At 47.9% G+C, this 23,922-nt stretch overlaps 1 protein-coding gene across 1 annotated transcript in view; it reads left to right on the top strand.

Annotated features, from left to right (window-relative positions):
- TRPM5 (transient receptor potential cation channel subfamily M member 5) overlaps positions 1-23,922 on the top strand; it is a 473,179-nt gene that overhangs the window by 142,180 nt on the left and 307,077 nt on the right. Inside the window, exon 10 of the mRNA XM_069625407.1 lies at positions 19,172-19,312. Coding sequence (XP_069481508.1) covers positions 19,172-19,312 — 141 coding nt within the window. The remainder of the gene's footprint in view (positions 1-19,171; positions 19,313-23,922) is intronic.

The following is a 23,922-nucleotide window of genomic DNA, read 5'->3' as shown; positions in this document are numbered from 1 at the left end:
CAGAGCGTGATCGGCTGCAATGTGGAGAGCCCGGCAGGGCAAGGGCGGAGGCTGGAAGGCAGCAGAGCGTGATCGGCTGCAATGTGGAGAGCCCGGCAGGGCAAGGGCGGAGGCTGGAAGGCAGCAGAGCGTGATCGGCTGCAATGTGGAGAGCCCGGCAGGGCAAGGGCGGAGGCTGGAGCCTGGAAGGCTATGGCTGGAGGCAGCAGGGTGGAGCAAGCAACAAGGCAGGGTCCAAGCAGGAGTGAAGGTAAACAGCATACAAGATCCGTAGGAAGACGCGAAAGGTAGAGGAAGGACTCTCAGATGCAAGAGGCTGAGCCACTGCAGGCAGCAGCCTTTTATACTGCCTAGCCCAGCACAGAGGCAGGCTAATTGGTTGCACCTGGCTAAGCACACCTGCAGGCAATCGGCCACCTCCCTTTCTGTTCCTGGGCTGGTGGAAGCAGAGCAAATCCCTAGGGCTTCTGGGGGGTGTAGTTCCTCTGATGACCAATAGGAACAGCCAGGAATCGATGCTTGTAGCCAAGTGCATTATGGTATGCGTAGTTTGTTGGCAAAAATAATAAGGCACCAAAGTCTTGCAAATGGGAAATAAAGTTCCCAAAGTAAATATAGATGGATCCAAGAGTCTGTTGTAAATAAATGATAAACAAATAGCCCATATTGAGCGTAAATGGATGCGCCCATGGCGCAGGCATGACACAGAGGTCCTTTGGTAAATTGTTGCATAGGTTTCAGCCTACTGCACTAAAATGCCTTTCCTTAAAATTGCCCTTTATGTCGAACTTAGCTAGGTAGTGTCTTTGGCTTATCACATGTCCTTGTGAGGATGTTGTTTGGTGCGGTTTCCATTAAGTACTTGTGATCGAGTAGCCCTAATGGGTGAAGAGGTCCAAAGGAAACCCACAAGAGTGGGATGGTGTGCTGTCCTCTTAGACCAAAGACTAGTTGGGCAGCATGACTGAGGGCATTAGATATGTCTTTAGGAGACACACTATGAAGCACTTAGATCAGTCTTTGCAGGTGAGTACCAAGGCTCTGAACACATCCAACTCGTGTTTGAAGAAGAGCTGGGCATTCATGAGAAGGTATCTGATTGGTTCTGGACACAACCTGCTGTAGTGCATGAGCCCTTTAGTCGCATGTTTGATTGCATGTAACCGCACTAAGCAGATGTTAGGCCAGATCGTTGCATCTCTGCTTGCATTTTTCATGTAGGTGACTTTGTCACTTTCTCACAATAAAAATGAGTACTCCCCTAAGTACTGTTACGCAAATGCACACTCTGTGGAAGACAAGTCATGTTACTTTCTGTCGTCTAGTCTCTGCTTTATTTTTATTTTCCTTCACCTTCTCCACCCCTATTTGCCGTGGATATTTTAAAACACTCCACGTTTTGTGATATAAATTCATTCTAGGACTTGCAAAACATTTCGAATTTGTGATTTTATGAATTTGGAACCTGACAAAAATGAGCTTGACCAATTCAATGGGTAAAATGTAGAGGGTGGGTGCAGGGCTAGATGGCGATCTGCAAGTGTGCAGCCCCAACATTATGCATGGAAGAGTGTAGAGCATAGGCCATGGGTTGGGTTGGGTTAGGAGTAGGTGTTCAGGATTTTCATAGGTTGAGGTTATCGTTTGCATAATGGCAGGGTAGGTGGTTTAGTGAAATGTAGAGGGTGGGTGCAGGGCTAGATGAGTCAGTCTTTATGTTGATGATCTGCCTGTGTGCATGCCCAACATTATGCGCGGAGGAGTGCAGAGCATAGGCCATGTGTCGGGTTAGGAGTAGATGTTCAGGATTTTTTTGGTTGAGGTTATTGTTTGCATAATGGCAGGGTAGGTAGTTTAGTGAAATGTAGAGGGTGGGTGCAGGGCTAGATGAGTCAGTCTTTATGTTGACGATCTGCCTATGTGCATGCCCAACATTATGCGCGGAGGAGTGCAGAGCATAGGCCATGTGTCGGGTTAGGAGTAGATGTTCAGGATTTTTTTGGTTGAGGTTATTGTTTGCATAATGGCAGGGTAGGTAGTTTAGTGAAATGTAGAGGGTGGGTACAGGGCTAGATGAGTCAGTCTTTATGTTGACGATCTGCCTGTGTGCATGCCCAACATTATGCGCGGAGGAGTGCAGAGCATAGGCCATGTGTCGGGTTAGGAGTAGATGTTCAGGATTTTTTTGGTTGAGGTTATTGTTTGCATAATGGCAGGGTAGGTTGTTTAGTGAAATGTAGAGGGTGGGTGCAGGGCTAGATGGGTCAGTCTTTATGTTGACGATCTGCCTGTGTGCATGCCCAACATTATGCGCGGAGGAGTGCAGAGCATAGGCCATGTGTCGGGTTAGGAGTAGATGTTCAGGATTTTCATAGGTTGAGGTTATCGTTTGCATAATGGCAGGGTAGGTGGTTTAGTGAAATGTAGAGGGTGGGTGCAGGGCTAGATGAGTCAGTCTTTATGTTGACGATCTGCCTGTGTGCATGCCCAACATTATGCGCGGAGGAGTGCAGAGCATAGGCCATGTGTCGGGTTAGGAGTAGATGTTCAGGATTTTTTTGGTTGAGGTTATTGTTTGCATAATGGCAGGGTAGGTAGTTTAGTGAAATGTAGAGGGTGGGTGCAGGGCTAGATGAGTCAGTCTTTATGTTGACGATCTGCCTATGTGCATGCCCAACATTATGCGCGGAGGAGTGCAGAGCATAGGCCATGTGTCGGGTTAGGAGTAGATGTTCAGGATTTTTTTGGTTGAGGTTATTGTTTGCATAATGGCAGGGTAGGTAGTTTAGTGAAATGTAGAGGGTGGGTACAGGGCTAGATGAGTCAGTCTTTATGTTGACGATCTGCCTGTGTGCATGCCCAACATTATGCACGGAGGAGTGCAGAGCATAGGCCATGTGTCGGGTTAGGAGTAGATGTTCAGGATTTTTTTGGTTGAGGTTATTGTTTGCATAATGGCAGGGTAGGTTGTTTAGTGAAATGTAGAGGGTGGGTGCAGGGCTAGATGGGTCAGTCTTTATGTTGACGATCTGCCTGTGTGCATGCCCAACATTATGCGCGGAGGAGTGCAGAGCATAGGCCATGTGTCGGGTTAGGAGTAGATGTTCAGGATTTTCATAGGTTGAGGTTATCGTTTGCATAATGGCAGGGTAGGTGGTTTAGTGAAATGTAGAGGGTGGGTGCAGGGCTAGATGAGTCAGTCTTTATGTTGACGATCTGCCTGTGTGCATGCCCAACATTATGCGCGGAGGAGTGCAGAGCATAGGCCATGTGTCGGGTTAGGAGTAGATGTTCAGGATTTTTTTGGTTGAGGTTATTGTTTGCATAATGGCAGGGTAGGTAGTTTAGTGAAATGTAGAGGGTGGGTGCAGGGCTAGATGAGTCAGTCTTTATGTTGACGATCTGCCTGTGTGCATGCCCAACATTATGCGCGGAGGAGTGCAGAGCATAGGCCATGTGTCGGGTTAGGAGTAGATGTTCAGGATTTTTTTGGTTTAGGTTATTGTTTGCATAATGGCAGGGTAGGTTGTTTAGTGAAATGTAGAGGGTGGGTGCAGGGCTAGATGGGTCAGTCTTTATGTTGACGATCTGCCTGTGTGCATGCCCAACATTATGCGTGGAGGAGTGCAGAGCATAGGCCATGTGTCGGGTTAGGAGTAGATGTTCAGGATTTTTTTGGTTGAGGTTATTGTTTGCATAATGGCAGGGTAGGTAGTTTAGTGAAATGTAGAGGGTGGGTGCAGGGCTAGATGGGTCAGTCTTTATGTTGACGATCTGCCTGTGTGCATGCCCAACATTATGCGCGGAGGAGTGCAGAGCATAGGCCATGTGTCGGGTTAGGAGTAGATGTTCAGGATTTTTTTGGTTTAGGTTATTGTTTGCATAATGGCAGGGTAGGTTGTTTAGTGAAATGTAGAGGGTGGGTGCAGGGCTAGATGGGTCAGTCTTTATGTTGACGATCTGCCTGTGTGCATGCCCAACATTATGCGTGGAGGAGTGCAGAGCATAGGCCATGTGTTGGGTTAGGAGTCGATGTTCAGGATTTTTATAGGTTGAGGTTATTGTTTGCATAATGGCAGGGTAGGTGGTTTAGTGAAATGTAGAGGGTGGGTGCAGGGCTAGATGGGTCAGTCTTTATGTTGACGATCTGCCTGTGTGCATGCCCACCATTATGCGCGGAAGAGTGCAGATCATAGGACATTAGGAGTAGGTATTCAGGATTTTGATAGGTTGAGGTTATTGTTTGCATAATGGCAGGGTAGGTGGTTTAGTGATTATTATCTGAAGTCTAAAGCAACAGCTGTATGCTTCATAGTGTGTATCACGAATGTGTGTTGACCTGGAAGTTGGGCTCTGCATTTCGAATTGGGAAAGGGTTTCACGTATTTCATTGTGGCAAATTCCACCACAGCTATTTTCACAGTGGTGTTATCACTCAAGCTTTTTTTGGCCATTTTTTTTAAAGGGTTCCCCCAAGCCCCCCAAACTCACCAAAATATAACCCACCTTCATCACCTCACCCACCACCCCCAAAACCCCTACACAAACACACTACACACAAAAAACCAAATCGCTAAAAACGGCCGGGGTGAAAACATCACATTGAAAAGGTATGCAGTGATTGTATGTAATCCCAAAATAACGAATGCAATTACAACGAATACATAACAACAGAAATGAAAATAAAGAATTTGGGAAAAAACTGAAAATGGGGTTGGGAGTGGGAATAGTGGTTTTGGATGAGGGGGAAAAGTATTAGGGAAAAAAGGGGTGGCTTTGTGGGGGAACCCCCCGCAAAAACAACGAAAAAGGAATTAGTTATTTTGGTATTACTTGCTTTGTATTTGTTGAAATTTCATTATTTATTGGGATTCAATGAAAACAGCTGAGTGAAAATTGCAGCGATGAAAACACGGTAACCGCTTGAAAGATATGTGGTACTGGCCTTCATTATAAGTATGGCGGTCTGGAAATAAGGGTGCTGGTAGCAACGTACCGGCCCCCTTTCCAGACTGCCATACTACACAATGCCGGTAGGGGCCACAGATCCACCGGCAAGTCTGGCCTGCTGGGTTTTTAGGCCCCTACCAGCATGGCCGCCACCGAAGCACCGGCACCGTTAGCAATGGGACCGGTGCTTCAGTGTTCCCATTCCTGTGGACTCACATGGGACTCCACAGGAATGGGGATTTACCATTTCCGCCGCTTGCCGTAATATCCTGGTGGCATCAGGAAGTTAGGCGGTGGAAACAGTGTTACGGGGTTGCCAGTAACCCGCCGCCTACTTGCGGGTTTCCCCGCAACACCATAATGAGGCCCACTGTGTCTTCCAATTAAGAGCCTGCAAGGACAAAGCAATCCAAGAGGGAGAGTAATATTAGAGACACTGCTAGAGACTAAGACAGCTCATTTAGAGATGTTAAGTAGCAGCACTGATGATCTCCCTTCCCCTTTTGGGTCTCATGTCATTTTCATACCCTGATTCCCCAACCCAGAAGCCAAGGAGTGTTAACGCCAAATAGAAGATTAAGCCAGGCGACATTCCTATCGCCAAAATGCTTAGGCAAGTGGTCACTCTACCAAAAGCTGAGATTGGTGAAGAAATCCTAAATGCCACTGACATATGCACCATGCTTACTAAGGTGGGAAAGGACGTGAGTGACCCGGTGATCACCTTCTCTGATCTGTCCAGCAAGGTCAACAGCCAGGAGGCTGGACTCGAGGAGGTGAAAGGCTGGTCTGGTTGGCTAGAATAGGATGCTGCCCACAGTTACAAAGCCTATAATGAGACAAAAGTGAAGTCAAGAATCTGCAGGCTCAAAACACAGAACTGCAAATGAATAGTTGCAATAAAACCCAGTCCATTCTGATTTTTGCAGAGGCCAGGGACGGAGAAGGTTCTCTAGTGGCACTGGTATTACACTTCTCATCAGAATGCCATATGGATGACATTTTGTTATTGTGTGATATTGACTTCAGAGTTCTTTTAGATTGAGTCAGAATGACTGGATGAGCCCCAGCAAATTATCCTAGTCCTCTTCAGAATGTCATTAAAAGAGCCTGCCTTGACAAAAGTCCAAAGGGTTTGAGTGGAAGGCAGATAGATGTAGAAAATGATTTCTGAGAATGAAAATTGGATAGGTCTTTCCTAAATGGTCAAGTACTTCATTATTTCCTGAAGGTGTGTAGAGAGGTTGCTTGATGTAGATTAGGGGATAGGGTGTTCTATATCTTTGTGGCTGCTTTTAAGAACGATTGATGTAGGGTTTGTTGTTTCTTGAAATTGGAGGTTTCTAGCTGTAGGTTCTCTTTGTTGTAAAAGGCTATATTCTCTCCTGCGAATTTGAATTTGTCAGTTAAGTTATTTGGGGAATTCAGAGATGGAGGGTGTTGCACATGAAACAAGCCAGTTTGAAGTTGCACTGAAAATTGATCGGGAAACAACGGATGGAAATGATGACCCAGGGTATGTGTATGTGCTGAAAGCGCCAGGAGAGTTGCTGCATGTTGAATACTTTCAAGGTAGCCAGGTTGTGTTTAGGAAGGGCAGCTAGCAGGTTAGTTCTATAATCCAGACTAGAGATGACTGAGGCCTGTTGTACATATTGATGGTGTGATTTGAGATATGGGGCCTCATTCCGAGATTGGAGGAGCAATTTGAGCATGGCTGCCTCCAATACCGGGATGGTCACCGGTCTTGTTCAATGGGGACTTACCGTTGCAGTCCGACCCTGGCGGGACCGTTAAGTCCCCATTGAACAAATCATTCCCCATTCCCATTGGAGTCCCCTAGGGCTCAATGGGAATGGGGAGGGCGCTAATAACGGGCTCGCGACTTGCAAGCCTGTTATTAGCGCCCTGGTCCCTTAGTTGGACCCGTAAGGGACGTGTGGTCAGACCACACGTTCCTTACGGTCCCCGCCAAGGGACCTTGGAATAGGGCGGTAAGGGATTACTGGCCCCAGTCTCCTTACCGGTGCCCGGTATCTCTTACCGCCCAACTTGGAAAAAGGTCATGGACTGTTTGATAATCTTCAACATATAGGGCCTTATCATAGCCTTGGCGGTATCCCGGCAATAAATGCGCCAGGAAACCACCACAGCTATGGTGTTACCGCTACTCAGTCTGGGGCTATTAGCGTTGGATCCCTAGTATGGGTAAGGCAGTAATTCTCAATTTTATAGGACTCTATGGGGATCTTGGGCACTATTCTCCAGTAAATCTCTAGCTTTACACCCAAACTCAGGATTGGGTGGGGCGGTAATGCAGCAGTAATACCGTTACTGCTGCATTTCTTCCGCTCTGTCCAACCCTTGATGAAATAGGGCCCCTTTAACAATGTTCCTGATGTGAAGGCCAAGATGAAGTTTATTCCCAAGAACAAAAGCAGGTGGTTTGGCATTTGATGCCACTTCTGAAGACATTCTAACATCAGAGAGAGCTGACACTCTTTACTGGATGGTAGTTTGGGGAGCGATGCCCATAGTAGAAACTCTGCCTTTTGAGGTTTGAATTTAAGAAAATGTGGGCTCATCCATTGGTGGATCTCGCTAAGGCAGCCTGTAAGGGGCATGCTCACTTGTTCTTCTGTTATCTGAGTATAAGCCACGTATTGACTGATATTTGGGTTCTTCATTTTGATCAAATCGCCCAAAGGTTCAACATATATGTTGAATAATTTGGGCAAAGGATTAAGCCCTGAGACACTACAAATAGCAAAGGATCTAAAGAGAAGACTGAGTTTTCAATTTGTACCTATAGTGCCTAGTTATGGTGCCAGCCGGGCAAACATGGAAGGTCACTTCCATGTATGCCAAATCACAACTGCATGTGAATTCAGTTCAGAGCGATTTGTGTTTTTTCTAGACATTTCCTGGGGTTGGTTACTTTATTCTAAGTGTTACACTGAGTCCCTACCGTAGCTGACTTCACCCTCCCTTTGTGGCCTTAGCTTGGAGATTCTTCTGAGACCCTAACTGGGGTGGAACCAAATAGTATTCATTGTAACAGAGTACGCTCAGAGGGACATTCAGGGTGTTTCTCCTGGAAAAATGTTCATGGCCATGGATGTGATTGATTCCGGCGAACCTTCAAGACTGGGAAGTGACTGTAAAAACATTGCAATCCAACACCACAACTGCAGATACCAGTGAGTCTGTGCCAGAGTCCCTTCACAGATGTAAACTTAAGGCCTGCCAGAGCTCATCTTCTGCCTCTGTGTATTATGTCCAGGTCTCGTCAGACTGCATCATTCTGCCTCCCTGCAGCGGCACGTCTCCTGCTTCCACTCCTCAAAGGCCCAGAAGGCAGCAAAAGACAAGCACCACCATGAAGGTCTTTCGGTGGCGTCCGGTTTGGGCATAGTTCCGCTGCAGCATTTAAATGTACTTAGAAAGCATTCCAGTAAGCAACAGGAAAGGCAATTCCCACCAACATATTAGAGAAGCCACGTTCATAGTCCCTACATGTCCAACTCTTCCCTGGCTATCAATACTGGCCCATTGGCTTGTTTCTACCAGGGAGACATGAAGGAATCCATACACTTAACTGATGTTCTCGGATGAGGGTGCACAAGTTCTTTTTAGGCTTCTGCATGAATACTTCACACTCCACCACTTTAAACAGATAACCTATATGTGTACACCTCTGGAACTGACCTCAAGAGACACCCCATTTCCTCATCCTTTTGAAGACCAGTCCCATCTCCTTGCCAACAGGTAGCAAATGTCAGTGGCACAAAGGCACCAATCACACTTGAACCCACAGTGATGTTGGTATCGCCAATCTTCTCCTAGTAACAGGGATCTTAAGAAACCCATATCAGGTGAGAGCTAAGCCATTAATGAGGCCAATCCCAGTCTAAGTGCTTGCAGACTCCTAAGTACTGAGGTCCCATATATTCCCAGTGCCAATGGTTACCCAGCTCTGAATTCCCACTTGGGTGTGCATGCCCTTCGGGCAACAGAAACTCCTACTGTACCTACAGCGAACATTTCACTAGAGCGAATTCAAAACACATTAGCAAAAATACATAAAGTCAAGGGGTTGTCTTGAGTATCATATCGGTACTGATGACTCTGGTGTCTGCTCTGTGGAGCAACCTGCCTCCTCATGCAAATGACAGGAGAGCTGGCTGTGCAGACTTAAGCGGCTCAGGTCCGTCGCAACAGCCTGATACTGTTCTGAACACTATCAAGGGCTGGCCCGTGAAGAATATGACGAGGAAGTCTTGCCCGAAACAAATTCTTGAAAGTGAAGGAACTGCAGAACACCACTGTAGACGAAAGCCAGAGAAAAGAGCAGCTGAAAACTGCCTGGCTGTTGGTGAATGCTTTAGCCATTCTGGTCAAATTGGCTTTTAATTTCATCCTTTGGATATGCATATTATACCTGCTACTTAAAAGTATATGTCCTACATGTACCCAACTAGATGTTGTATCATCTCTAGCGACTAGGTAATTTGCTGATGTTCTGGGTCACACCGCTGCAAGGTTTTTCAACCTCTCTGGCCTCCAGGCATGTTCGACAAGCACTGAAATATTCATTGTCCACACTACTGATGAACATGTCTTCCTAGCATTGTGTTATCCTGAATCATTTTAGACCCACAGCAGGCCTTCCTCGTGCTGCAAAGATTCCAGAAAAAGTCCTGGTCAACGAACTTCAGGAAGTTCATTGCTTCAGAACACATGCAAGATAGCCACCAATTGGCGGTACATGCCAGAGATAAGATGGAGCCAGTCCTGCTCAATGTCTCTGAAGTTATCCTATTTATGACAGAAAGAGGGTCTATAACACTTCTGATCCTCCTGGAAATGTCTTCCACCGAACTGCATGATGTATCCTGATTCAAGACCACTCTTGTCGCTCCGCTCAAATATCAGGCAGTGCTCTTGATTGGTGTTAGCCATTTTTAAAAGAGGATTACACGTTTTGGCCAAATACTGCCAAATGATCATACTGTTAACACATGTAGTGAAAATGCGGTACCTTTATGGATCTGCATGATTCCAAGTCATGCAGAGCCAAAGGTTTCTCCCATTTTGGAGTCCCGTAGGATTCCATGTTGATTTTTATTAGTGCATGCAGGTCATGCTTTTGTGTGGCTGTAATTGCCATCGCACAAAAGCAGGCTTAGAAGAGGAGTTTCAAGTGTGAAACTCGTAGTTTGGCAGAGTGGTAAACAATCCAATATTCAGAAATAGTGGATGTTTTACCACTACCCCCAAACTTGAAATCGGGCCCAGAGAAGTGAGTTAACCTAGAAAATTGGGTGTCAATTCCTCTAAAAGTCAAATGTGGAGTCCCTGAATGGCCATCTCTCTCATTGCTTTGTTTTAGAATCTACTGCAACACCGCATGAGCCTGATTAGACATTGCAGACTGCCTTTTCGTTCATAGATGGATGAGACACACATTTATATACCTGGCGGGGAGACTCCGGATTTGCATTCCTGTTTCAGAAAGTGTGTACTTGGTAGCACAGTGCACTGGCACAAGTGGTCTGAAAACAAACGCCTTCAAGACAGAAGTGTTCCATCTCTGTCACAGTCACTCAGCTACCAACCAGAGGGCTGTATCTTCATCCCTACTATTTCTAGGCCTGGAAAATGTGTTTGCAAGCAAGTTCAACAACTTGGGTTTTATGTTTGAAGCCGACGTGATCCACAAAGCTCTCATCAACCCATTTGTCAGGGGCACTTCCTATAAATGTAGAGAATTACAGCAGGTGCTCCATTGTAGTCCTGTCGCACTTTGCCACGTGGTAGTTAGCTCGGTGATCAATGCCATGTAGCAGTATGGAATGCATTCTGTTCTGGTTTGGTAGTGCATAACCCATCTGCCTCTGCTGCAGCATCAGAAACAAGGACTGCAAGTGTAAGAAGATGGACAGCACAACAAAAAGTGACTTTTTGTGCCTTTCAGGCCAGAAAGTAGAGACTATTTGGGCAATCAGGGGGAGAGCAGCAGTGCTTGTCTCACGCATCATGTTCCTTGGATCTTCATCGTCTAACAATAAGAAGGATTCTCTTCCCTCACCCATGATGCAGAGACATTTCTCCCCTGTGGGAAGCTCTCCACCTGCAAGCATGGGGGGACCGAACACAAGGTCTTATTTCTTCTATCCAGTGCATGCAAACTTCCCCCCACCCTCCCTCCTCTCTCCGCCACCAAAGGAATCTGTGGATATATTATGTTACTCTGCTTTTGTACTGCTCCAAATCACCACCACAGTTCTTTCCAAGTACCAAATGAGGTGTAGTGTGCTGCCACCCATGGTCACCAGACTGTCGTCTACTGGGAAAAATAACATGAGCAAGGGTGAAATAAGTGGGACGGTAAGCGGGAAAGAAGTTTGCAGACTCAACTGCTTGCCTAGTTACACACATCTCTCACAATACCAAAGGCAGCTGTGCGCTATTCAAAACACTTTGTCAGCCTGGTACATTAGTTTACAGGCATATAGGCCTCATTACAAGTTTGGCGGTATTCCTGTGATTAATCCGCTGGAATACCATCAAACGGAATGACCGTTACTGCCACTTGGTCCGGCAGAATTACTGCTGGATTACAAGTGGTGGTCCACATTTCTGGAGTCCATAAGACTCCATGGGAATTTCAGCAGAATCACCAGCGGTGGTGATTCTGTTGATTTTCCAGATTTTTGGCGGTAAAGCGGTGGAATTACTTAGAGCATATTGCTGGAGGTTTTTCCTCTGCCTCACCACCAAAGTTGTATTACTGCAGTGCAGTAAAGCAGTGGTGATGCAGTGGTAACAGCGTGACCACTACATTACTGCAATGTTTTCCTGCACCGCCGTACGTGTAAGGAGGCCCATAGTTGTTATTTTGAATGCCAACCCAAAGTCACTTTCATATACCGTAGCAGCCAGAAAGCCGTCAATAAGACTTTAAGGCAAAATGAAATGGCTTCGAATTTGGCATTGCTCTCTGGAACATGAGGGTAGCTCACTTTCAAACTTCCTTAATAAAGTTCTATTGTTTACTTACCATCTGGAAAGGCCAGGCATATAGGGGGCATCTGTCAATACCAATGGCTCTCCTCATCATTGCAAAGATACACACCATATAGCCTCATTCAATCCATACATCACACCTGGGATTGGCGTGTGTCCGTTAGTGCCCTAGACGGGGGCAGATGCTAGAAGCTATTGGCTAGATGCTAGAAGCTATGGGCTAGAGTATGGAAGAACCTAGGGGCCGGAGACCACCACCTTCTTTGAGCTGGGAAGGGCTGGGCCGCAAGGTGCCCCACCGCACAAGCAGTCATAGGTAGTAGGACTGTAGTCCACACAAGTATTCCCCAATCACCCGCTCCCAAGACACACACAGATGCCACACATTGTATATTCACAAGGCCAATTGCAAACATCACTCAAGAAAAAGATGCCAGCCAGTGGGGAAATTAATTAAAAGTAGGTTGGAAAGTGAGCAGAGTGAGACGGGCATTAAAGCGGTGGGTGATGCTGGAGCAGAGAACGAGTGAGAGAGCGGAGTGAAGGACAGAGAGACTGAAGCCGAGGGGACTGAGATCAGAGAGCATGAAGGGTGAGGAAGTGGAGCAAATAACAAGGACGAGAAAGGTAAAGAATGAGAAGAAGGGGATGAGGAGGTGAACCAAACCAAGGAAGATAGAGGTGAGGAGGAGAAAAACAGAACATCAAAGGAGAGAAGAAGGAAGAAGAGAGCAGAACAGAGACTGGAACAGAAAAAGGGCCATGAAAAGTGAGCCAAGGGAAAGGAGAGCAGAGGCACAGAGGAGGCAGATGTAGAAGTGGGGCTAGTTGAGGAAAAGAGAAGGAAAGATGAGGAGGTCTAATATCAAAAAGAGTGAAAAGAAAGGAGGCGAGGAAAAGGCCACTAAAGGGAGTTGGTGCAAGAATCAAATATCCACATATAAAGGAGGTGTAGGGTGAACAATGAAAACAGATGAAAGCAGGGGATGAGTGGTCTCAGTGCAGTGCAGAAACTGTGAAAAGTGAGACCAAGGAACAAGTGGGCAGAGGAGAGATAGAAAGAAGGAAGAAGAGGGGGTCGAACAGTTGAAAAAAGGTAAAGATTTTTTGGGGAACGAAACAGGGGAGCGAGAGCTGAAAGTTCAAAAAAGATCAGGGAGTCCTTTAAGGCCTGGACAAGAAGAGTGGTCCTTGGCTGGTGGCGAGCGTTAGGTTCAAAGGCTGTGGACAAGATTGGAACAAAAAACCTAAAGAAGGCAACTCCTGATAAAACCTCAAGTGTGACAAATTGCCATCTGTGAAGGTGTGAAAGCCCTATATTTTTAAATTTGTTATTAATAAAATTATGCAGGTAATCCTGTTTCCAAAAGGGAGATCAGCTAGTCAGACACCCCCTTTTATAAAGTTCCATGCCAAAAGCATACGGCATACATGTGCCTTGCTGCACCTGTCTCCTGACAACTGCAACACCTGTTCATCAGAGGCACAGGGCAAGTTCAAAGGTCATATGGGCATTCCTGACAGCTGCTGTGACCCAAAGTCATGGCAGCCAGAGGTGGCATTTTACCTTCTGCACCTCTGAATCAAAATGTACTGTTGATGTCTTGATAGTGTGGTGGCAGGGTGTAACGCCTTACCTTAGTGTTCAGCAGGGGCGTTGTGAAACCCTCCACTACCTTCATTGGACTCTGCAACCTCTGAACGATACAGGAGTATCTCTCCTGTATCAGTAATCTCTAAGAAGAAGCCATACTTGGTTAATGGTGCCTCATAAGAGCACACAATTATTGAACCCAAACCATTGATTCAAAAAGGCTAATGGACTTGGGAAAGCATTTCATATTAAAGCATCTATGATGTGGAACAACCTGCCCATCTCTTTAAGACTAGAACAAAAATACACAAGCTTCTGGAAAAAACTAAAGACTCATCTATTCAAATGATAAACCGGTCCTAAGAAACGGATTCCCTTAATGGCTTAATGAGCGCCTTGTCCTATGATTTATATGTTTTGTCTCTTCGTGTATATGTCAGCGCCTTGATGCTTGCGAGCTGCTGGCGCTATATAAACAAACAAAACAAATAAAAATAAAATAAAGTGTCAGCTCTGTTCACCCAGACCAGCTATGTGCTGGCAATGTGTATCCATGGCATCCTTTCTGTCTCCACTTCAGGGAGTGGGTCAATAGGCAGGAAACTGCCTTCCTTTGATTCCCAGCAGGAAGGCTAACACCTCCCCTCAGACACAAGAGCTTGTTGTATGGGTGTAGATAGTCTTTACAATAACTGTATGGATGGTAAATAAACTCCACTAACCTGGGTCCAATTAAGCATCAGAAGCAGCAGGTCGCTGAACGTAAGAATCCCCCCCGGATGCTCTGTGGACCCCAGCCTATATAAACAGAACTGAGAGGCACAGAGGACCCAGGGAAACCCTCTGGGGAAGAAAACCCTGAGTCTTGATTGAAGGTCATTGTAGGTGATGGAGTCACAGATATGTTGCGTGCAGGCTGGGGTTTCCCCTATTCCTCAGGTAGTGCTGTAGTACCACGGCTGCCATGTGGGACAATCTGGAAGGTCAGTAGCGTTGTGCTAAAATAGTGATAGAGACAGTTAGGTTCGAGAATTGGAAAATAGAATATATATATATATATGAGATGCTGAGGTGGGAATAAACCTATGTGGGAGTCTCTGGACTGGTCACAGAAAGTAGACTGCAGCTTGAGCCCGAAGCCTCAGATACTTGTACTTGCTAGGATTCTCACAGGGCGTGTGTGCAGGCTGCAATATCGGGATACGTTAGAACGATTTGCAGGGCTCGTCGAAATAAACATGAAGGTAAATCACTAGCGCTTACCCAGTATGGATGAAGAAGGTCACGCCTGCGAATGGTAGCCAAAAACAACTTTGGGAAGTGTTTACTGCTCGAGACCAGCCAGCCATACTTAGAGTGAAGAAAGAACCGGTTGGAACGCTGGGTAGCAGGTAATTGTTCCAAGCTGCCGGTAAAGGATTCAGTGTAAACTACAAGAACAACGGTGCGGATTACCAGGACAGAAGGATAAGGGCACAGATAGTCACAAGTAAATAGAAGCTACAAGCAAACTTACAAAAGTCTGAAACAGGTGTAGCGACGCGTCCAGCCGCGGGCATCCACCATAGATATGCTGGATGCACAGGCTGCTGGAATGAAACTCAGCCAGTGACTAGCGCGCGTGCTGTACTGAATGAAGGTATCAACGAGGTAGCCATCTTGGGAGGGTCACGCTGCAAACAAGGCACACAGCTAGCATCCATACTGGGCAGCCGCAACCCGTGCCTGTAACGGATCATGACAGAGCTATCAACAGGAGATCTCCTGGGAATCCTGCTGCAAAGGGTCACTCACCTAACAAACACACCAGGGTGCTGCACTCCAAAGGTCTTTTGAAGTCAGAAGGATTGGGAAGAGGCAGAATTAGCATAGCCAGAGAGGGAAATGTGGACATGGGAAGGGTTCTAGCATCTCCCTTTTCTATTGGGGGCATTTTCCCTTCCTGTCCCTCCATGTCTTGCAGGGCAAGGCACTCTGGGTAAGTAATAAGGCAAGAGTAACTTGTTGCAGCAACAGGGATTGGACCGCTTACTGTTGCTTTCGCGCAATTCCCAGTAAAAATGTGCCTTTATAAGGAAGGGGTCTCACGCCTCTTCCTTGATTCATCTTTGGATAATCAGGAGAACAAGAAGGATACACTTTTGGACCTCTGTCGACAGTGAAATCCATTCCAAAGTCCTCTGCCATAGAGGTGAAGACAGAAGGCATCCAAGGCAGAGAAGAGCTCTGTCCCATAACCGTCCCCAGGGAAAAGTGGGAGTGACTGCTGTTAAATGAAGGCCTCACTGCTGGCCGCGCTGGAAGCAGGGCCTTATTCGCTGAAGGTAAAAGGTCCCTCGCAGGTGCCAGCCAAGCTTCCTGCAGTAGGCGTGCAACCAAAGGACTTGCTTTGTCATTGAAAACCCTGGATTTGGTCTCCATCAACCCAGAGGAAAGGGAACAGCTCTAGACCCTGAATCTCACATTGAACCGTTTGTGAGCTTCACCAACCCATACATTGCCTGCATGCCCCAAGTTTCTTCGTGCCACCCCCTGTTGCTGCTTGGACCGCACCGCAATTTGGACCCAGCGGAGCAGCTCACCAACCCAACGCCAAATCAACACCTCTGGAAGCTACTAGAAGTCTGGCTTAATTCTGTTGCGTCACTAAAAATAAGAATAAAGTACTGTGAAGAGGCCCTGTCCCCCTTGTACACTTTTGGGACCTGTGGAGAACAAGAAGGAGTCAGAAACGCGCTTAGCTATCCCTATCACTATGAGAGAAGTTGCCTACCTAATAAACTAAAGCTAAAGGTGCACATTAAAGTCCAAAGTAAAATGTTTGAATCCTAACCAAATAGCTGGCCCTACCACTTTAGAAAAACAAACCAAAAAAAAAGAATGGCACAAGGACAAGGCCTCCGCCTGGGAGTGATGTCTGGCCCAACACTTGGGTACTTTCTCCAAGCATTTTTTCAGAAAGTTCATCAATCCTGGAATACTTCTTTCCAGGAAACAGGATTCTTAATCAATTCACACAGTTCCAAAGAGTCCTTGGGAAAGAGGATCAACTTTTTCTAAAGTTGTATAGATTTGTACCATACAGTTCTCAAGCCCCTCCATAAGCTGTATATGTCAGCTTCTCAAGTCTTAACATAAGGTTTCCTTCTTCTCATAAATGAGGTTTCTCTAATGTGTTTACACCATTTCCCCCTTGGTAACTGACAGTCACCTTGTCTTACTCTTGCAGTTCCGAACTCTCCAAGTTTGCTTTCTTCCCAATTTTGTGCATTAAAGTTCAGATGTCTTGTGTTGCTCAAAGAGCTGCCCCTCTTATTGGTTTACTCGAGTATGGCCTCAGGGCGGCGGCTGTCGTGCAAGTTTTCCAGGCTCCTGTAACCCTTGTGGCTTTTCCAGCCAGGACTATTAGTATCTTTTGGCTTCTCAGGGTTTTCCAATACCGGTTGGCCAACTGATAGGCTTATTTTACCTCTACTCGGGTTTATCAGGCTCCTGTAACCTTGTTAACTCCCCCCAGCCTTGACTATCAATGTGTGTAGGAGTCACTTGCCTCGATTCAAAGTTCCTCTTGGTTTTATGCTTGTCATCCGAAACAAAAGGGGGGTGTTCTTTGACTGTGACCCTCAGACGAGATGCAGCATTACCTGGAGCCAAAGAGTTGGAAGAAATGTGACTATTCAGTGAATCCAAAAAGGAAGTAACAACAGTCTTTCCAATTCTCATGTAGGCAGACAATGGGCCTCATTACGAGTTTGGAGGTATTAGTTATTAGTGGCATGGCTACCCTCAAACCGGTTACCAGGTCTAGGTCCCGCAAAAGAGGACTTACCGGACCATTCTGCCCTTGGAGGGGCCAGTAATTCCCTTTCGCGGGACCCAGACCCGGTACATCCCATTCCCATTTGAGCCCACATAGGGCTCAATGGGAATGGGGAGGATGCTAACAACGGGCCCGTTAATGTCGGGCCCGTTGTTAGCATCCTGGTCTGCTAGCGGGTCCCGCTCTGCACGTCTGGTCTGGCCAGGCGTCCAGAGCGGGACCCCCTGCAGACCTCGTAATGTGGTGGACCGGAAAGAACAGTGCCGGTCCCCTACCGGCACCATTCATTCCGTGGCCGCCCACGTTGTAATGAGGCCCAATGTATTCTGGACTAGGACTTCATAATCAGAATGGGAGTCCTTATGCCCAAGAGGGGAGTCACTCCCAGTGAGGTCCCACTTTCCCCGACCTCTAGGGAGGGTCTTACTGAGTAGCATTGCTGCAGTTGCTTGCATGATCATCCCTGCTCAAGTACCACGGTACCAAGGTACCAAGGTCCACGGTCTACATGGAAGTTAAAGACCTAATTCATTGTCATATAATGCCCAACTCCTTCAATCTCAAACCTAATCCCTTTTGACATAACAATAAAAGTAATCGAGAAGTCCCACTTGGTCTCAAGTCATACGTTGATCCATCGACAATGACACAGTTCCAGGTTGTATCCTTATTTTGGCAAGACTTTGATGAACAACATTATTGGATAAATTGAGGAATTCTCTGGACTTCTGGGTGCTGTGTGATCTATCCCAAGATCCCTAAGGAAGGGGCTAGGGCATACCTGTAAGTCTGAGTTAATCACTGTAGTGACCCTTACATTGGTAGTCCATGTCTTCCTTCTTAGCGATGACTCATTCACTCATTTGTTGAGGCATTCGTGGAAAGCGTTAGATTGAGGCATGGAACCCAACGCATGCATCAGGGTGCACGATCAGGACTTGTACAGAGCTCCATCAGCACACAGGCTCGGTGGTTCAAATATCCCAGGAGTTTGGAAGAAAGGGGACACTACCAGTACATGAGTCACCAAATGAGCAACTTGCACTTTTGTCTACTTGCCATGGCTAGCAATGTCCACACCAATCGTTGGAGTTTCTTTGTTCAGATTTGTGCTCCACACTTCTGTGTCCCACCAATGTACAATATATATTGAGTTATGTGTATGATTGCCACTGAAATATGTATACCTGGTAAGCGACAGTCCTATCTCCCCTATGTTCATTCCACAGCCCAGTTGTATGGGTCACATGTCCCAAATTATATTGTTTTAAGTGCCATTTCTTGCAGGAGACTCTGGTAGCTGTCACAAACATTGTCCAGCAGATTCTGGGTACATGCATGCATGCATGCTCAGAGGCTCGTCATGCAGTAAACAAAACACACTAGCCATAAAATAGGCAAACGGGTAATCAGGCTAATGATCTCAGCCCACTGAGCTCATTGCCAATTCCCTTACTCATGACTCAGAAAAAGGCAGTCCGTATTTTGGTTAGGGCAGGTGTTAACAAGTGTATTGAATGCACTATGCTTCTTAATGGGATGCAAGGTTCCGCAAGTGGTGCAGTATCACCCTGTGAAACTGGATCTGATCAATTCAGCTCTTCAGTGCCTGTCTGCCTAAACCTGTTCTATAGCTTTGAAGGTGACAAGTTATGGGTCAATGTCTACTGAAGTTGTCACTGATTGTTGATTGCTGAGTGTAGACGTCTGTTTGAAAGTAAATCACAAACTTGATAAAGCAAATCTCAACTTTGAAGTCATCGCTCGTCTATCCCCAGGATAAAATGAATAAGAAACGATTAGGTGGACAGAAATGGATGCTGGATATGAACCAGAGAAGTGAAAATCCTTGGAGAGATCTCTTTTTATGGGCTGTACTTCAAAACAGACAGAAAATGGCGCACTACTTTTGGACAATGGTACGTATCATAATTTACATATTTTCTGATTATTAAAGCTATTTGAAACATTGATCAAATTACCTGTCTATCCATCTGTCTCATTCTGTGACTGACTGCCTCTCGATCTGTTTTTCTTCCTGTTTCTTGTCTGTATGTCTCTGTGCCGTTCCGGTTGATTGATCTATCTGTCGTGCTGGGTTTCTGTCTCATTGCATATCTATCTATATCGACTTAAGTACTCACCATTTCACTGCGAGATTTCTCAGGAATGTCTATGGCCGATGAGACGGTTATGTTGCCTGATTTGCATCTTGAATATGATAAAGCTCCTATTTCAGACTTCTTAAAACAAATCCAAGATGGGACCATAGGCAACTGCCTAGGCCTAAACGCTGATCAAGAAGATGTGGTCCTTCCCACTCACCTGGCCTGCATCTCCGGTTCAAACCGTAGATCCTGCTGTGAAAGCCAAGGACCTGGGAATTGTGTTTCACAATCGGCTTTCTTTTCCCACACAAATCAACCAGGTTGCAAAAAAAAAACTTCCTGTGAACGTCAAGCTATTAAGAAAATCACTCTGCATATGGTTCAGAATACTCAGGTCTCTCGAGCGCAAGACTGGGTTATTGTTACACAATGTACATGGGCCTCTGTAAACACCTGATTCACCAGCTACAATTACTAATGCACAAAGTAGCACAAATTACCTTTGCAATGAAATCACCAGGATCCTATGACCCATGCCCTGTGTTGGGGGGGCTGCCTCCGGTCTACGGGGCAGCCCTCTGATGCCGTCGGGATCACCCGACGGCGGTGTGCACGTCGGCAGACAGCCGGCGTGCCTTCAGGCAGGGAAGCACCCTGCAGCACCCGGTATCCCCGGGCGCAGGATCCAACGTGCGGGGGTGGCACCCCCTGGTCCCCAGCGGTCGCGGGCCCGATGGCACTCGGGCCGCGCCGCACACACAAGGCCACGACCACGTGGCAGGCCCACACATACAATAAGTACAGACACGAGTTGCCACTTCCTGGGGCTCTGCTGCTCTGCCCTCGCAGCGCAAGCAGAGCCCCTTTTATTAACTGGGCACGCGAGCTTCATGACACAGTCATGACGCTCACGTTGCCCACAACAACTAGACCCCCACACAACATCCCTCCTTTATTATAAACAAACAAAAACCAACGACACCCCACCGCAAACATTTGGTGCATTCCAGTCCGCGCACCAGCTAACAGCTACTCCAGCCCAAACATATTTCTTTTGACACCGCAAGACAAAACAGGTGTGCTCCAGTCCCCACACCATGGGGGCCCATGACGGGGTCCTCCCACTCAGAAGATTCCGGGATCAAACTGGCCCTCGGCGCCGCTGCAGGACAAGAAGAATACATTCTCTTCGTACTCCTCCCCCACCTCATACGGTACTTCTCGGGGACTCTCCACCACCTGGACCGCCGCCACTTTGGGGGTCTTTCTCCCCTTCACCTCACTCCCCCCTGACGCCCCCATCATGCCGGCCGGGGCTGGAGCGAGACACACTCGTGCAAAGTGGTCTCCTTTCCCGCACCTTCCACAGATTTGTCCCATAGCCGGGCAGTCCTGCGGGTGAGGCAGATCCCACCCACACTGTTGACATATTGTGGCATTGGGGTCTCTCTTCGGCCAGTCTCCCCTCCTCATCACTCTTCCTCCTGGCCACCTGCTGACAGCCGCCACCTCCTCAACCTTCACTCGCTGCATGGGGACCTCCATCTTTAGCTGGTTTCTGGAGGAGTCCATGACCGAGGCCCGCACCTCCGCCAGTTCCTGGGCCCGGCCAAGCTCCAGTATCCGATCAAGGGTCAGCGCTGGGTCCCTCAGAACCTGCTTGCGCAGTTTGGTGGAGCTGCAGCCATAGATGATTTGCGCCCGGATCTCATCCTCCTCGAAGTTCCCCAAGTCACAGCCCAGTGCAATGCCGCTCAGCTTCCCGTGGAATGCATCAAGGCTTTCCCCTTCCTCCTGCTTCGCACACCTCATCCTGAATCTCTCATAGTCCCTGTTGACCATGGGTCTGAAGTATTCGTTCAGGGCTGCGACGGCTGCACCGTACGATTGATTTTGGGGCTTTAGTGTCTTGAACAGTCTCTGGACAGCCAGCCCGGCAGAGTATAGGAGTGTCGGGCGTTTGGCGGCGTCTTTGATCTCCATTGCCTCGAAGTACAACTCCAGGTTCTCCACCCAGGCCACCCACCGGGCCCCCAGGCTTGCCGGCGCCCCGAGGACATCAAAATGGGGTATTGGTGCCAACTGACCCCTACATACCCCTTCATCGTCCGACATGCTGTTGGCAGGTGAGGACGTCATCCGCCAATCACCAGTGTTGGTGTGCACTTGCCGTTGCCAGACTCAGGTAGCTGTCGATGGGTGCCTGGCGTCCTCCCTGCCCAGGGGCGCACGAGCACTCCAGGTGGAGCCGCAACCCCAGGGCTTGACACCGGTTTGGCCCGTGGGGGCACTGCCCGTTTCCCAGTGACTACACCCTTGTTTAAGGGCCTTCCTCTTCTGGCACCCTAGAGGGCGCACAAGCACTCCGGGTGGAGCCGCTACCCTCGGGCGTGGCACAAATGCAGCCTGTGGAGGGGTTATTGTCCCCTTTTCTTCGAGCAGGCCGTTCACCGCTGAGGCCCGGGCATGGGGAGCCTTCCTACCGGCTCCGCACACGAGACAGGGACCGGGCCCCTGCCCCCTTTCGATCGTGGGGCTCACCCGTGGGCCACGCCTCCTTCGCTCCTCCCCGTCAGTGCTCGGGGAAACACAGGCCGTTGATGAGGCCCTTCCCACGATCCGTGGGCGAGCACTCCAGGCCACGTCCCCTTTTCCTCCCTGCGAGGAAAGGAAACCTCACCTTTTTTTTTTAAATTTTTTTTTTTTTTAAACTAACGTTTTCACCCGTGGCAGCCCGGGTGTTCAGCGGCTGGTCTCCCCGCTCCGTGCCGTTGCCACGGGTTGGAGCTCCAGGCCCCGCCTCCTTCCGGCTGAAGGGCCGCTCCGCGCGTCCTTACACGGCTGCCGACTGCGGCTGTGCGCGCAGGTCCACGACTCCGCCCGCCGCACGCACCAGCTGGCGGGCGCGACTTCCTCGTCGCCAGTGTTGGGGGGGCTGCCTCCGGTCTCCGGGCGCAGGATCCAACGTGTGGGGGTGGCACCCCCTGGTCCCCAGCGGTCGCGGATCCGACGGCACTCGGGCCGCACCGCACACACAAGGCCATGACCACGTGGCAGGCCCACACATACAATAAGTACAGACACGAGTTGCCACTTCCTGGGGCTCTGCTGCTCTGCCCTCGCAGCGCAAGCAGAGCCCCTTTTATTAACTGGGCACGCGAGCGTCATGACACAGTCATGACGCTCACGTTGCCCACAACAACTAGACCCCCACACAACACCCTGGAAGCTTTAAATGGCTCCCCATTGACGAAAGGACCTCTCTTAAGTCTCCTTGTACTGTTCACAAAGTGCTCCAGAACACTAGCCCCACTTACCTGAATACCAACATTTGCAGACACCAACTGAGGAGTCACCTGAAATCTGCCAACTTCAGCCTGTTGTCCATTTCATCTGTCAGAAGGAATGGTCATGGTGGTTGCACGCTGGACACGGGAGGGTCAAGAAACGGGAACAATCTACCAATGGATACCAGAATAGAATCTATCTGCAAAAAGAATTCAGCCGATTTCCAAAGAACTGGTTCTGCATCCGAGTTTCAGCGCTTAGCCTTCACTAATGATTTTGTGGCTTCAGCAGGAAGGTCATACTTAGGATGAAATCCAAGATGTTTTATTGTGGTAGGGTGTGAGAGCCTCATTGCGTGTAATAATGTATAGAGTTTCTCTTTTATGTGTGTAATTATATCTTTTATACATGTGTAAATATCGCTTTCATCGCCCACCCCCCACCAAAGCCATCTTGCATGCGGGGTGCAGGCAGTCTTTCTTTCCCTTCACCTTTTTCATTTCTTTCTTCTCCCTGACTTCGCTGTAGCTTCCTTTTCCTTTACTTTTCTATATTGTATTCTTTCACTGTCTTCTTTGCATCTCTTTTTTTTGCCCTTTATATGTCCTTTTCCCCCTGTACTTTCTCTTCCTCCTCCCTGCCACTTTGCAGTGTTTACAACACGATCGGCATGTCCAGTTGGAAACTACTTGCAGGGCACTACAGTACTCATCGTCTCCGTTTCCTTCCCTCGTCCTCTTTCTGCCTCTTTAATCTTTACTTCCTGTTTTTCTGAATTGTAAACTTCTACACGCAGGGTGTCCTATTAGTCTGACTGTGCATTGCTGGCACCACACCTCCTAGCAACATTTGTATTTCATTCCTTTCCTTCATGTTCTGTTGGACACTTTAGTTCCAAATTCCAAGCAGATTAACCCCTTAAGTGCAAAGGGTGAACATGTCTGTCCTATTTTCATAGCGATGCCTAATGGCCACGCAAGTCAGAGGCGTTGCTGGGGGGGGGGGGCTAAGGGGACTATAGCCCCTGATCTTTTGGTTGTAGCCCCGGATAGAATCTCAGGAGTTACAACCAAAACGCTAGCTAGCCCCCAGTTCCGACAGTTCCGACATCAGCGTAGCCCCGGGTATTTTCC

The sequence above is a fragment of the Ambystoma mexicanum genome, chromosome 11, assembly GCF_040938575.1.
Source record: "Ambystoma mexicanum isolate Mex_15411 chromosome 11, UKY_AmexF1_1, whole genome shotgun sequence".
Classification (NCBI taxonomy): Eukaryota; Metazoa; Chordata; class Amphibia; order Caudata; family Ambystomatidae; genus Ambystoma; species Ambystoma mexicanum.
Note: the sequence above shows the minus strand (reverse complement) of the source record. Positions and strands in the feature narration are given on the sequence as shown.